This window comes from Ranitomeya imitator, chromosome 2 (genome assembly GCF_032444005.1).
Source record: "Ranitomeya imitator isolate aRanImi1 chromosome 2, aRanImi1.pri, whole genome shotgun sequence".
In the NCBI taxonomy this organism is placed as follows: Eukaryota; Metazoa; Chordata; class Amphibia; order Anura; family Dendrobatidae; genus Ranitomeya; species Ranitomeya imitator.
Window position 1 is genome coordinate 652,766,408 of NC_091283.1, and position 15,072 is coordinate 652,781,479.

The 15,072-nt window shown below is 44.5% G+C and overlaps 1 protein-coding gene across 1 annotated transcript in view; it reads left to right on the forward strand.

Annotated features, from left to right (window-relative positions):
* Nucleotides 1-15,072, forward strand: part of LOC138666785 (zinc finger protein 84-like) — a 65,985-nt gene that overhangs the window by 25,220 nt on the left and 25,693 nt on the right. The window contains exons 6-7 of the mRNA XM_069754959.1: nt 1,785-1,890; nt 2,693-3,483. Of these exons, the coding sequence (XP_069611060.1) occupies nt 1,785-1,890; nt 2,693-3,483 (897 nt within the window). The remainder of the gene's footprint in view (nt 1-1,784; nt 1,891-2,692; nt 3,484-15,072) is intronic.

A 15,072-nucleotide genomic window follows, 5' to 3' on the forward strand; every position in this document is an offset into this window, starting at 1 on the left:
ACCAGTGTGACACTTCCTCAGGGCTCTGGAAAAAGTGGACCTTATCCATAGCCACCACGCGTAGTTTTGCCGGATACAGCATAGAATAAGCCAGGCCCAGTTCACGCAGACGTCTTTTAGTCTCTCCAAACTTCATCCTAAGCCTCTGCACAATTGTGGAATAGTCAGGATAGATGGATACTCGATTTCCATCGATGGTTAATTCCTCCATATTCCTGGCCTTCCTCATCAGAATATCTCGGTCTCTATAATTCAGGATTTTAGCCAGAAAGGTCCTTGGAGGGGATCCAGGGGGCAAAGGTCTGGACGGCACCCTGTGCGCTCTTTCAACCGCGAATAACTTAGTGAGACTATCTCCTCCCACCTTAGTTTTCAACCATGTTTCAATAAATTCCGTGGGGTTGTTTCCTTCTGCCTTTTCAGGCACACCAACAATTCTCAAGTTATTCCTACGTGAGCGGTTCTCCAGATCGTCAGTTTTAAGCTCCAACTCTGAAATGCGCTGGATGTATTTTTTCTCCCTTTTAGTCATTTCGGCAATTTGGTCCTCCGCTCCCCCTACACGTTCCTCTAACAGTTCAACTCTCCCCTCCATTTTGTGCATGGCTGAGCGAAACGAGGAGACCTCCCCCTTCAGGCCATCCACCTGAGCAGTTAGGGTTGTTAAAGCAGTCTTGCAAGACAATATAGCAGAGAAAATGTCCCTCAGGGTCGGCTCCGCAGCCTCATCAATACATACAGTTCCCAGCTGTGCTGCACAATCCAGGGCCAGCCCAGCCCCCTTATCTAGTGGGGCATTGCTTATGGCTGGTGTTATGGTGGGTGCTAAGCAGGATTCGCTCTCCACCACCTCCCTCTGTGCCCCAGCCTGCTCACCCGTCTGCTCCACTGAGTCCACTGCTCCTCCTGTCACCTCTCCTTCAGCTCCTTGCATCATCCGTCCTGCCTCCTCTGTTCTGGCAAACTGCTCCAGCTTTGCTAGTATTTCTAGCCGCTTCTGGTAAGCAGCGCCTGCCTTTGCCGCCTCCTCCGCTGCGCTGTCGGCGCCATCTTGGGAGCGCGTGCAGCCGGCCACCCCGGCTTCTTTCTGCCTTTTGCGCGTCATTTTCCCCCGGCTCCTGCAGCGCGCTTTTCGCTCTCCCTGCTCCCCGGCCACTCAGGAGCTGCTCCTCCGGTGTTTGGCGTTCGGCGGCGCCTTCAGAATCACTTAAATCTCCGTTCGGGCAGCGGGAGAGGTCCGGCAAGCGTCCTCTCACATCTCCTGCTAGGCCACGCCCCCGAGAATGAACTTCAATCCAATATTGCAGCCAGCATTCAGCCAGCGGGTAAGGAAAGGGTGAATCAAACACCCAAAAACCCCGCCTCCATGGCTGAAGATTGTTCCCTCCAAATTCAGGTGACAGTGTCCCTTTAAGGTTGTGGACAGGTGTCTTTTATGCTAATAACAATTTCAAGCAGGTGCCATTACTACAAGTAATGAGGGGAGGACAGAGGAGCCTCTTAAGAAGTTACAGGTCTATGAGAGCCAGAAATCTTGCATGTTTTTAGGTGACCAAATACTTATTTTCCACCATAATTTGCTAAATAAATCTTGCCAAATCAGACGAGGTGATTTTCTGGATTTGTTTTCTCATTTTGACTCTCATAGTTGTGGTCTACCTATGATGTCACCTACAGACCTCTCTCATGTTTTTAAGTAGGAGAACTTGCACAATTGGTGGCTGACTAAATACTTTTTTTCCCCACTGTATTTGGTAAGGAATACGTTTTATATGGTTGTGTAGGGTGAAGACTCCTGTCGGATTAAAGTGGAGGAAATACATGAAGACGAAGTGATATATGTGATGGATAAACAGAAATATGAGAAATGTTCTACTCCTATCAAAATTGGTGAGTACTAGGCTGAAAATACAAATGGCAATGATAAGCTCATGTAACCCCAGCTTTTGAGCAGACAGCTGGCATCCAAAAGCAGGAGAGTGGCAGTTGATCTTGTATTGTGAATGCCAGGTAGCGAAGCAGTATGTCCCACATATTACATCACAGAATTGACATGTAAAGGGGGAAATACAGTTTAAAAGCATTGAGGTGATTTATCTCAATTATAGAATATGTCTTTATTCTTGATAGTCCTGTTAAAAGGAATCTGTCGCCATGTTTTGCCAACTAATATGAGAGCAGCATAATGTAGGGGCTGATTCCAGCGATGTGTAACTTTTTGGCCTGCTTGTTGTATTTTTTATAATATTGGTGTTTTATCAGCAGGAGATGATCACTAAAGGACTGTTAAACCTGCTGCCATATACCACAGATTGGCCGCTTTCTGCCTATGCACATTGTACACAGAAAGCAGTCAATCAGTGACATGCTCCGGGTCATATAGAGCTCAGTATTCAGAGAACTGCTAGATCTGCAGATTTTATAAAAACTGTAACAAGCAGGCCAGTAAGTGATTTATTGTTGTAATCAATCTGCTCTACATCATGCTATCAGATAGGTCAGCAAATACCTAGGAACAGATTTCCTTTACCTTGAAATAAGAAGCCTATGACTGAATTAGTTCAATTTTGATGCCATCAACTCATTTTATTCATTATTCAATTGAAAATTGAATGATTCAATTACAAAATGATCATTTCTAGAGCTTGATTTTTAAAAGTTTTGTTATAATTAGACTCTATTTCCTTTTTAGCAGAAACCCATGGCAATCATAATAGTCTGGCTGGACATCTTCTATATCCAGATTATGAAGTTGAAGATGAAAACATCATAGGAAATCTATCAGGAGTAAATCCTGCTACTCTGAATCTACACCCAGCCTTTCACGGCTTAGATCACTCCTACGATTCCACTATACATGGTGGTTTTCCCTCTGACCTTTCGCATATCATTGAGCACAGCTCACCTCAGTTCAGTGATGCAATATATACAGGTTCAGATTCTCAGAAGTATTTTACACTAGTAAATGATCCTGTTATGAAACCATTTTCATCTTCTGAGTATGACAATCCATTTAGATTCAAAATGTATGTTTCCAAACATCAGAGGATTCATAGAGTGGACAAACCATTTTCCTGCTACGAATGTGGACGATGTTTTGCACAAAAATCTAATCTTGTGAATCATCTGAAGATTCACACGGGCGAAAAGCCATTTGAATGTCCTCAATGTGCGAAACGATTCACCAAGAAGTCCAATCTCCTTGAACATCTAAGAGTTCACACAGGGGAGAAGCCATTTCCATGTTCTGAATGTGGGAAATGTTTTAAGAATAAATCTCACCTGGTGGAGCATCGGAGAATTCACACTGGGGAGAAGCCGTATCCTTGTTCTGAGTGTGGGAAAGGTTTTACAAACAAATCCAGACTACTCGAACATCTGAGAATACACACCGGTGAAAAGCCATTTTCATGTTCACAGTGTGGGAAGTCATTCACAAAGAAATCAAACCTTGGAATACATCAGAGAAGTCGTAATCATGTATAATTACAGGAAAAAAACATGTTTGCAATATACAGTGTGTAAGGACCTTTCTTGATTTTGCTCATTTATTGGTAAAACAAACATAAAGGACAGTGAGAAAACCTGAAATGTTTGTTATAATCACACTTCCTGGACTGTACCCTTGTGCGTAAACATAGGTAGGCACTGAAACATCCATGCTTGTTAAATATCTGTTTTTAAAACCATGGCCATTAAATGGAAGACTGAATTGACTGCCTCAAGATGGGTTGGAAACCTCAAAGAAGTAACACCACCTCCCCTCCTCAATTTTCCTGCAGGTTCCATTTCGGTGTTGACTTGGTTCCTGCTAGTCTCTGCTTCTCCATAAAATCCTCAATACACCAAAGATGGCCATTCAGCAAATCATTGGATGGCTGAGTGGGCATTTCCTTCCACTTATGGTATGTCAAGGATGGGTCTAGGAAGAAGAGACCAGCAGAGAACAGGTGTGCCCTTGAACGGAATCTGTGGGGAATTAAGGAGGCTGAACATTAAAAGCTCTATGGCTAGGCGAAGAATGGAGGATCTAGAAGCAGCTACAGACATTCTGCTGCAAATTCTGCTGAAATAAGTCTCTGACTGCAGCCTTCATACAGTGGGGAAAATGAGTATTTGATACACTACTGATTGCAAGTTTTCCCACCTACAAAGAATGAAAAGGTCTGTAATTTTTATTTGATACAATAGAAAAACAGAACTTAATATTTGATACAGACACCTTTGTTTGCAATGACTGAGGTCAGACGTTTCCTGTGGTTCTTGACCAAGTTTGCACACACTGCAGCAGGGATTTTGGCCCACTCCTCCATACAGATCTCCAGATTTTTCAGGTTTTAGGGCTGTCACTGGGCAACATGGAGTTTCAGCTCCTTCCAAATAATTTCTATTGGGTTCAGGTTTTTGAGACTGGCTAGGCCACTCCAGGACCTTGAAATACCTCTTACGGAGGCATTCCTTAGTTGCCCTGGCTGTGTGTTTCAAATCATTGTCACGCATCCACGACCTATCTTCAGTGCTCTTACTGAGGGTAGGAGGTTGTTGGTCAAATTCTTGCGAAACATGACCCCATCCATCCTTTGCAGAAAAGCACCCCAAAGTATGATGTTTTTCCAGCCATGCTTCACTGTTTGGACTGTGTTCTTGGGGTTGTACTCATCCTTTTTCTTCCTCCAAACAAGGCTAGTGGAGTTGATACCATAAAGTTGTATTTTGGTCTCATGTGTCCACATGACTTTCTCCCATGCTTCCTTTGGATCATCCAAATGTTCATTAACGAACTTCAAATGGGCTTGGCCATGTGTTGGCGTGAGCAGGGGGACCTTGCGTGCCTTGCAGAATTTTAATCCATGATGTTGTAATGTGTTACTAACGGTAATGTCTGAGACTGTGGTCCCGACTCTCTTTAGGTCAATCACCAGGTCCTCCTGTGTAGTTCTGGGCTGTTTCTTCACCTTTCTCAGAATCATCCTTGCCCCATGAGGCCAGATCTTGCATGGAGCCCCAGACCAAGGAAAATTGACAGTCATCTTCATTTTCTAATAATTGTGCCAACAGTTGTTTCCTTCTCAACAAGCTGCTTGCCTATTGTCCTTGTAGCCCATCCCAGCCTTGTGAAGGTTTTCAATTTTGTCCCTGGTGTCATTTGACAGCTCTTTGGTCTTGGCCATGGTGGAGAGGTTGGAGTGTGATTGAGTGTAGGGGACAGGTGTATTTTATACAGGTAATAAGTCCAAACAGATGCAACTAATACAAGTAATGAGTGCAGAGTAGGAAAGCTTCTTAACCCCTTCACGTTGCAGCCCTTTTTTGTATTTTTGTGTTTGTTTTTCACTCCCCTTCTTCTCAGGGCCATAACTTTTTTATTTTTCCATCAATTTGGCCAGGTGAGGGCTTGTTTTTTGTGGGACGAGTTGTACGTTTGAATGACACCATTGGTTTTACCATGTAGTGTGCTCGAAAATGGGAATAAAATTCCAAGTGTGGTGAAATTGTAAAAAAAAGTGCAATTCCACAACTATTTTTTGGATTTTTCAAATCAAATAATTAATTTTCATTTTATTACGTGAAATATGTAAAAATCATAGAATGTGATTTTCGGGATTTTTTTTAAAGTTTTTTTTATTTTAAGATTCTGTGTCTTACAGTTGAAGTCACCTACGATAAAAATTACAGACCTCTCCATTCTTTGTAGGTGGAAAAACTTGCAAAATTGGCAGTGTATTTTCCCCACTGTACCTCAACACATGTCTGAAACCATGCAATGCTCTTCAGCCTCCTTGACTTCCTTATATCAAAGGAGCCGACACTCCTTGTGGACTATGCCGCTTATAGTTCAGGTTTAGCACCATCGTCTTTCTGCTGAACTGAATATCCTACTGTGGTTGTGAGTGAGGTTTTAAAGACTGTACTGTTTTCTGGGGATTAACTGCTCAAAGTCAAAGAGAAAAATGCAGAGATGTTTACCTGCTGAAGCCTCCAACCAAATGCACCAGCAGGGCGCAGCGGACACGATTTATGACGGCAAAAACACAGGTGCAAAAAATACAGATGAAACAACAACTTTCAATCCAGTGTTGGCTGTTTGGCATTAGTGCACAAAAAGATAAACGATAATAGTCTGTATGTGGCGTTGTTCACACAGGCAATGTAAAACATCTGGTTTACAACCTATTACTGACGCACATATATGGGGGCTGCCCAGTGCCACAAAATGCATGCTATGTGAATAGAGGCCAACAGTTTACAGAGCCATCTTGGTCCGATTAACTGCTCAAGCAGAAGATGAGTAGGGACTGGGTCAGAAACTAAGAGGGAGGCGGGATTGAGCAAACACCTTTTATAAAAATAATGGTCTGGAGAGAGATGACTGGGATCTCTGGAGTTAATTGTTAGACCCTTGAATGTAGTTGCTCCCATGGTTAGTCCCCTTGTCAGAGAGCTGTAAACAATGTAAGACAAAAGCTCTACCAGTAGGATAACAATAGCAGATAGAAAAAGCAATTCATTGCAGACTTGCTTATTTTTATAAGTTACAGTATTTTTCGGACTATAAGACGCATCGGACTATAAGGCGCACCCAGGTTTTAGAGGTGGAAAATGGGGAAAAAAAATATTTGAATCAAAAAATGTGGTAAAATATTTAATAACATAAATAACATATTATTTTATGTGGTGGTGTTATATATAATAGTACCGTATATACTCGAGTATAAGCCGAGATTTTCAGCCCATTTTTTGGGGCTGAAAGTCCCCCTCTCGGCTTATACTCAAGTCATACCCGGGGGTCGGCAGGGGAGGGGGAGCGGGGGCTGTGTAATTATACTTGCCTGCTCCCGGCGCGGTCCCTGGACGTCCCTGCTTCTTCCAGCGCTGCAGCTTCTTCTTTACTGAGCGGTCACATGGTACCGCTCATTACAGTAATGAATATGCGGCTCCACCTCACATAGAGGTGGAGCCGCATATTCATTACTGTATGAGCGGTAACGGTGACCGCTCAATACAGGAAGAAGATGCGGCGCCGGGAGAAGCAGGGACCTGCACAGCGCCAGGAGCAGGTAAGTATACGGGGAGGGGGAGCGCAGCGCGATATTTACCTCTCCTCGTTCCAGTGCCACTCCGTCTTCAGCGTCCTCTGGCAGTGACGCTCAGGTTAGAGGGTGCGGTGATGTAGTCAGTGCGCGCCCTCTGCTGAACGTCAGTGCCGAAGACGGAGCCGCACGAGGAGCAGGTAAAAGTGCCGGGGTCCTGAGCGAAGAGAGGAGAGTATGTGATTTTTTTTTTTTTTTTTTTTATGGCCGCAAAAGCAAATGGGGCAAGTGGCTGTGCGGAGCATCTGTGTGGGGCCATAACACTTGTGCAGCATTATATGGGGCAATTGGCTGTGCAGAGCATCTGTATGGGGTCATAACACTTGTGCAGCACTATATGGGGCAAGTGACTGTATGGAGCATCTTATGGGGCCATAACACTTGTGCAGCACTATATGGGGCAAGTGGCTGTGCGGAGCATCTTATGGGGCCATAACACTTGTGCAGCACTATATGGGGCAAGTGGCTGTGCGGAGCATCTTATGGGGCCATAACGTTTGTGCAGCATTATAAGGGGCAGTGACTGTATGGAGCATCTGTATGGGGCCATAACACTTGTGCAGCATTATATGGGGCAAGTGACTGTACGGAGCATCTTATGGGGCCATAACGCTTGTGCAGCACTATATAGGGCAAATATCTCTATGGAGCATCTTATGGGGCCCTTATTACCCTTTATGCAGGATTATATGGGGGCATATTTTAATATGGAGCATCTAATGGGGCCCATCAAACTTTATGGAGCATTATATGGGGCTCCTGATTCAATATGGATATTCAAAAACACTTAACCTACTGATGTCTCAATTAATTTTACTTTTATTGGCATCTATTTTTACTTTTGAAATTTACCGATAGCTGCTGCTATCCCTAGGCTTATACTCGAGTCATTAAGTTTTCCCAGTTTTTTGTGGCAAAATTAGGGGGGTCGGCTTATACTCGGGTCGGCTTATACTCGAGTATATACGGTATGTTATTACGTTGGAAGCTACAGGTAGAAGATGGTGCCTCGGGACCAGTGTGGTGTCTGTAAAGTACTATATGAAGACGCTGGAGGGTGAGTATAAGAATGGGGGCACAGGGCTTATATTTAAAGCACCACTCCAGCACTGATAAATAACACTGGAGTGCTGCCTTAAGAACCCGTGGGAGAACTATAACTCCCAGCCTGTCCTGCAGATCCTATGACATGCAGGGAGGTATAGTTCACCACAGGAGTGTCAGCGTGCTTTATTGTGTGTTGCATTGACTAACCTTTTAAAGGGAACCTGTCACCCCGAAAATCGCGGGTGAGGTAAGCCCACCGGCATCAGGGGCTTATCTACAGCATTCTGTAATGCTGTAGATAAGCCCCCGATGTTACCTGAAAGAGGAGAAAAAGAGGTTAGATTATACTCACCCAGGGGCGGTCCCGCTGCTGGTCCGGTCGGATGGGTGTCTCTGGTCCGCTGCGGCGCCTCCTATCTTCATTCCAAGACGTCCTCTTCTGATCTTCAGCCACGGCTCCGGCGCAGGCGTACTTTGTCTACCCTGTTGAGGGCAGAACAAAGTACTGCAGTGCGCAGGCGCCAGAAAGGTCAGAGAGGCCCGGCGCCTGCGCACTGCAGTACTTTGCTCTGCCCTCAACAGGACAGACAAAGTACGCCTGCGCCGGAGCTGTGGCTGAAGATCAGAAGAGGACGTCTTGGAATGAAGATAGGAGGCGCCGCAGCGGACCAAAGACGCCCATTTGACCGGACCAGCAGCGGGACCGCCCCTGGGTGTTGTGAATTCTGTGGCAGAGCTCCCTCCTGTGGTCACAAGTGGTACTTCGGCTGATTCTCTCTGTGAGCTTCTGTTGGTGGAGGGAAGTGGTACTGCGGCTTCTGAGTTTCCTCCCTCAGGTGATCTGGTGAGGTCGTTAGGTGCTTCTCTACTTAACTCCACCTAATGCTTTGATCCTGGCTTCCTGTCAATGTTCCAGTGTTGGACTTGCTTTTCCCTGGATCATTCCTGTGGCCTGCTGCTCTGCATAGCTAAGTTCTTTTTTGCTATTTGTTTGCTATTTTTTCTGTCCAGCTTGTCTAATTTGTTGCTGGAAGCTCTGGGACGCAAAGGGTGTACCTCCGTGCCGTTAGTTCGGTACGGAGGGTCTTTTTGCCCCCTTTGCGTGGTGTTCTTTAGGGTTTTGTGTAGACCGCAAAGTTACATTTTCTATCCTCTATCTGTTAAGAAAGTCGGGCCTCACTTTGCTGAATCTATTTCATCTCTACGTTTGTCTTTTCATCTTAACTCACAGTCATTATATGTGGGGGGCTGCCTTTTCCTTTGGGGTATTTCTCTGAGGCAAGGTAGGCTTATTTTCTATCTTCAGGCTAGTTAGTTTCTCTGGCTGTGCCGAGTTGCATAGGCAGAGTTAGGCGCAATGCACGGCTGCCTCTAGTGTTGTTTGGAGAGGATTAGGGATTGCGGTCTGCAGAGTTCCCACGTCTCAGAGCTCGTTCTATGATTTTGGGTTATTGTCAGATCACTGTATGTGCTCTGACCGCTATGTCCATTGTAGTACTGAATTGCCTTTCATAACACCTGGGTGAGTATAATCTAACCTCTTTTTCTCCTCTTTCAGGTAACATTGGGGGCTTAGCTACAGCATTACAGAATGCTGTAGATAAGCCCCTGATGCCGGTGGGCTTACCTCACCCGCGATTTTCGGGGTGACAGGTTCCCTTTAAGTATTTCATAGTTGTTCAGGCTGTGAGCAACCCATGACTGCATACACAGAACCCTCCATCTTATTGCCTCTCCACAGCACAGGTTATAAGAGGAAGCTTGCAGATTCTAGTGTTGTGTCAGAAGGACCTGTGATGAAATCAGAAGAGGGAGGGCTCTGTATCTTCATGTAATGCTCCAGCCCGCCGACTTCATGACATCACACAGGTCCTTATGCCTCAGCATCCAGCACAGCCCCGGCAGGCAGGTATGCAGCGATCTTGTCCCTTCCGGCCCCTGCTGCTGCCACCTCCTCCACCGGACACAGATCTCCCCAGCTGCTGCAGCTGATCCAGCGCTGGAGAAACCATGTGTGTCCCTGCTTAAGTGCAGGACTATTCTTTTGCTGTTCCCTGCTCAGCTGACAGGTGGGCGGGGAAGCGGCTAATGAATATTTACTGCACTTTAATCATCGGGACCATGTGGTTTCCCCAGCTCTGGATTCTGGGCAGCAGGGACATTTTTCTGCTGTAGATAGATAGACAGACAGACAGATGTGTGTGCCTCACCCAATGAAAGTTGGGCGACTCTAGAATTTTTCTCCATTGCTCTTTTTGAATGGGCCCTATGTCCCCTTTCCATTTATCCTCACATTGTACTGGGTGTTATGCGGTACTGATTCTAACAATGAATGGTAATGCATTGAGATGACTCCCACTGTATTATCTATATTGCCAATGTTGTGTATTATTTTATTCAGAGGCGGATCACCTGTCGCCTCCAGCGACTCCACATGGTAAGTGTTTCTCAACTGCAAGAATCCGTTTGTGGCCATTCAACTTCCCCTTACAGCTTAACTATGTCACCATTCATTGGCTGTGTCATCCTTACACCTTTCTTTTTCTATAGGTTAAACCCTCTAAGGATAAGTTCCCATGATGAGTTTTTGATGCTGCGTATTTTCGCTGATCAATAACCGCAGTGTCTTACAGTTCCAGCAAAGTGGATGGAATTTATAGAAATCACAATCCGTTTTTTTATGCAGCCTAAACTGACCTGTGGTGCATTTTTGTTAATCTGCAACATGTTCATTTCTCTTGCAGAGACGCTGAGTTTTATGTGCAAATTTTCCCCATAGAATGGCATTAGACATGAAAAATCTGCTGGTAAAAAATGCATGTGTGTTTAGTGCAATTTTGAAGCGGAAACGCACTAAAATGCACGTAATCTGCACATGACAGTATCAATAAAGTTATGTCAAAGCCAAATATCAAGAAGAATCAAAATCAAAACAGCTTTATTTAGAGCACGATACCAATAAGAGACAAAAATTTCAGCATAAAAACGCATGTAAAAAACACTAAAAATTCAATAGAAATCAAAATGTAATCTATCGTATTTTGTGGACTATAAGATGTACCGGACCATAAGACTCACCCCAAATTTTGGGGCGCAAAATGGAGAAAATAATGTTAAAATGGTGTCCGTCTTGTAGTCCGCATTTAGCTTTCGGTGGAGTGGGATCACAGGACGCAGGGACGCTGCTGAATGAAGCCAATGGCGGCATCACTGGGGTGATGCTGCACGCCCTTTGCTAGGAAGAGGTAATAGCTCTAACTACAACTCTCATCATCACCTGATCTCGCTGTAATCAGCAAGACAAGGTGACGCTGATGACAGTTGCAGTCAGCACCCACCGTCTGTGTATCGCGCGTATTAAGTAAACATAAAAAAAAACTACTTTTGGCATTATTTTTCCTAACAAGCTGAGAGACACCAGACTGCTGGGGGCTGTTATTTTTCCAGGAAGGGGTCAATAGTGATAAATGTTCCCAGCCTGTTAATAAGGGCTCAGAGCTGTCTGCTTAGCGTTTACTGGTTAGTTAAAAGGGGGCTCCCTATTTTTACTAACCAGAAAAGGCTAAACAGACTGCAGCGGACTGATATTAATAGTCTGGGGAGGGGACATGGATATTGGTCCCCTCCCAGACTTAGAACCCAAGACCTCAGTCGCCCCTGAAATGGCTCATTCATTAGATGCGTCAATTCTGGCGTATCTGCTCTTCCCACTTGCCCTGGTGCATTGGCCTTTGTGGTAATAGCTTTGGGGTTGGTGTCAGCTGTTTTATATCCTCTGACATCAAGCCCAGGGGTTATTAATGGAGAGGCGTCTATCAGACACCCCCATTGCTAATGCAGTAGTCAAAATGAGTAAGGAGACACAGAGAAAAATCCTTTAATTGTACAAATCACTCCCCTGACAATTACCCTCTTTTATCCATTTATTAACCTAAAAATCAAAGTAATTCTCACCTGTCCGCCGTTAATCCATAATGATGAGGTTCTACAGCGTTCCACAACTCTGCTACATCCGGATGGTGTGGTGAGAGGTGACATCAATGATGTGACAACTCACCACGCCAGCCTGTACACAATGAAAATACCGTGAGAAATTTCCCTCTGTAGTGATGAGCGGTGACGTCATTAAGGTTACGCAGGTCACCGGCAGCGGTTCTCTCAGTAAGCTCTGTGTGAGGCGGCCTGTGAACTGCTTTAAGCTTACCGACATCACCACTCACAGCGTGAAGACTGCAGAAATAACTGCACAAAAAAACACAATGAAAAAACAAAAGTAACCTAATTTATGTAATGGGTGCAGAAAATGTGCAGCGGGAAAAACTCACTAAAAGCCTATTGTAATGTAGCCTAAGGCTTCTTTTACACTTGCCGTGTTTTTTGCAGCCCCAATAGATTTCTATGGGGCCGCAAAATTCGTTGGAGCGCCGTTCGCTGTATGGCCGTATTTACGGCCGTAAAAAAATATGGAGCCTGAGGTCGCAAAAACAATGGAAGCTTGTTTTTGCGGTGCACTGTGAAGACCGTATTTGCAGATCAACTTTTTTTTTTCCCTACTATTCGAAACCAGAAAAAAGGCGATCCGCAAGATTTTTGCTGCCCGTTTTTGCGGCAGACCGTGAAAATTATGGCAATTATTGCAGTAGGGCTGAAAGCTTGAAAGAGTCTCAGGCACACAATTTTTTATTTTTTTCCCTGTCTGAATTTGAGAACTGCAGCGTTTTTGAAAACTACAGCATGTCGATTCTTTCAGCTTTTTTTTCACCTATAGAAAGCAATGGGAGTGCATTATCACTGCAAAAAATGTGGAAAACAGGCTTGGGTGTGTATTTGCCGCCTTTTTGGTGAATAAACTTAACTTTATGAAGAAAGCACTCCCATCAAAGTTTTTATCCCCTTAAAGCAAACCTGTCACCAGGTTTGGCTGACACGAATTACAGCCATCACCTTTCAGGGCTTATATAAAGCATTCTGTAATTCTGTATATATGCCCCCCAATCTGACCTGTAAGAGAAGAAAACTAAGTTTTATTATACTCACGGGGGGGTGGCATCGCAGGAAGATGGGAGGCGCCGAACCAGGACCTGCGACACCCAACGGACTGGTTCGCCCTGCAGGTGAGTATAATAAAACAGATTTTTCTTCTCTTGCAGGTCGTATTGGGGGCTTATAGAATGCTGTAGATAAGCCCTGAAAAGTGATGGCTGTAACTCGTATCGGCCAAACCTCGTAACAGGTTCTCTTTAAAGGAATTGTCCACAACTAGGGCAGTTATGTCAAGTGAGGCCTGCGCTCTATCAGTACCGGCGACACTGTCCACACCTACAGACGTATAAGTAATCAAGCGTAAGTGGGGGCAGTGGCTGGCTGTTGGGTCAGGAGTTAGAGGAATGTAGAAAAGCTGTGGAGACACAATCACGTGTTTCTCAACGCAAGCAATAAATAGACAGGTCTTTCACGGGGAAGGAACAACCATGGGAAGGGCAGCATCCATAAAGGAAAATCACCTATGCCAAAACATGGTATCCATCCACAGACAGCTGTTTCGGGGTATTTTCCCCTCATCAGTGTGGAGTAGGAAACTGGCTATTAGGAGCAGTGCCTAGTAAAAGAACTTTAAACATAAGGATGAATGACCTCGGGGAGATCAAAACATCCAACACCACGGAGACACCATCACGTGTTTCTCAACGCAGTGATCCAGAACACTGCGTTGAGAAATACATGATGGTGTCTCCGTGGTGTTGGATGTTTTGTATGGGGTGTGTATTATACTATGTGGAGGACTATGGGGAGTGTACTATACTATGTGGAGCACTGTGAGATGTGTATTATACTATACGGAGGACTATGGGGCACATTACATTATATGGAGGACTACGGGCAGTATATTATACTATGTGGAGGACTATGGGGAGTGTACTATACTACAGTGCCTTGCGAAAGTATTCGAATCCCTAGAACTTTTCTACCTTTTCCCACATATCATGCTTCAAACATAAAGATACCAAATGTAAATTTTTGGTGAAGAATCAACAAGTGGAACACAATTGCGAAGTTGAACAAAATTTATTGGTTATTTTAAATTTTTGTGGAAATTTAAAAACTGAAAAGTGGGGCGTGCAATATTATTCGGCCCCTTTACTTTCAGTGCAGCAAACTCACTCCAGAAGTTAATTGTGGATCTCTGAATGATCCAATGTTGTCCTAAATGCCTAATGATGATAAATATAATCCACCTGTGTGTAATCAAGTCTCCGTATAAATGCACCTGCTCTGTGATAGTCTCAGGGTTCTGTTTGAAGCACAGAGAGCATCATGAAGACCAAGGAACACAACCGCACAAAACACAACAAAATGATTTCCAAAACTTTAAACATCCCAAGGAGCACTGTGCAAGCGATCATATTGAAATGGAAGGATTATCATACCACTGCAAATCTAATATTTCACAGACGAAAATATAACAATTTGGGGTAAATCAGACTTAGCTCACAGAAAAATTCCCCAAAAGAGAATTTCAAAGATACCATAAAATTAAACCTTTATTTAAAGTAATTATTAAAACCATATGTGTGCACTTGCAAACCCATCACCAAAAAACAAGCGTACTACAGGAAAGGCCGGGACAGTGCCAAGCCCTACACTCACTGGATGCACGCTACCTGCCTGCGGAGGTTGGCACCCTGTGTCCTGCGCTGTGGCGCCCCCGCTCCTCGTCGGCTCTCCCTACTATCCCTGTTTTACCCTGCTGGGATAGGGGACAGAAATATTCATGCACTCAGTGCGCAGATAGGAATAACTTGAGTCAATCAAGATAAATCAGTATGACTAACTAAAGCTAGTGTTCTAAACTAACTTGGTAAACTGTGTCCCTAGTTTCTCATGGTAGAGCTCTAGCCTTATTATTCTCGATCATTAAACAAAAAGACTAAAG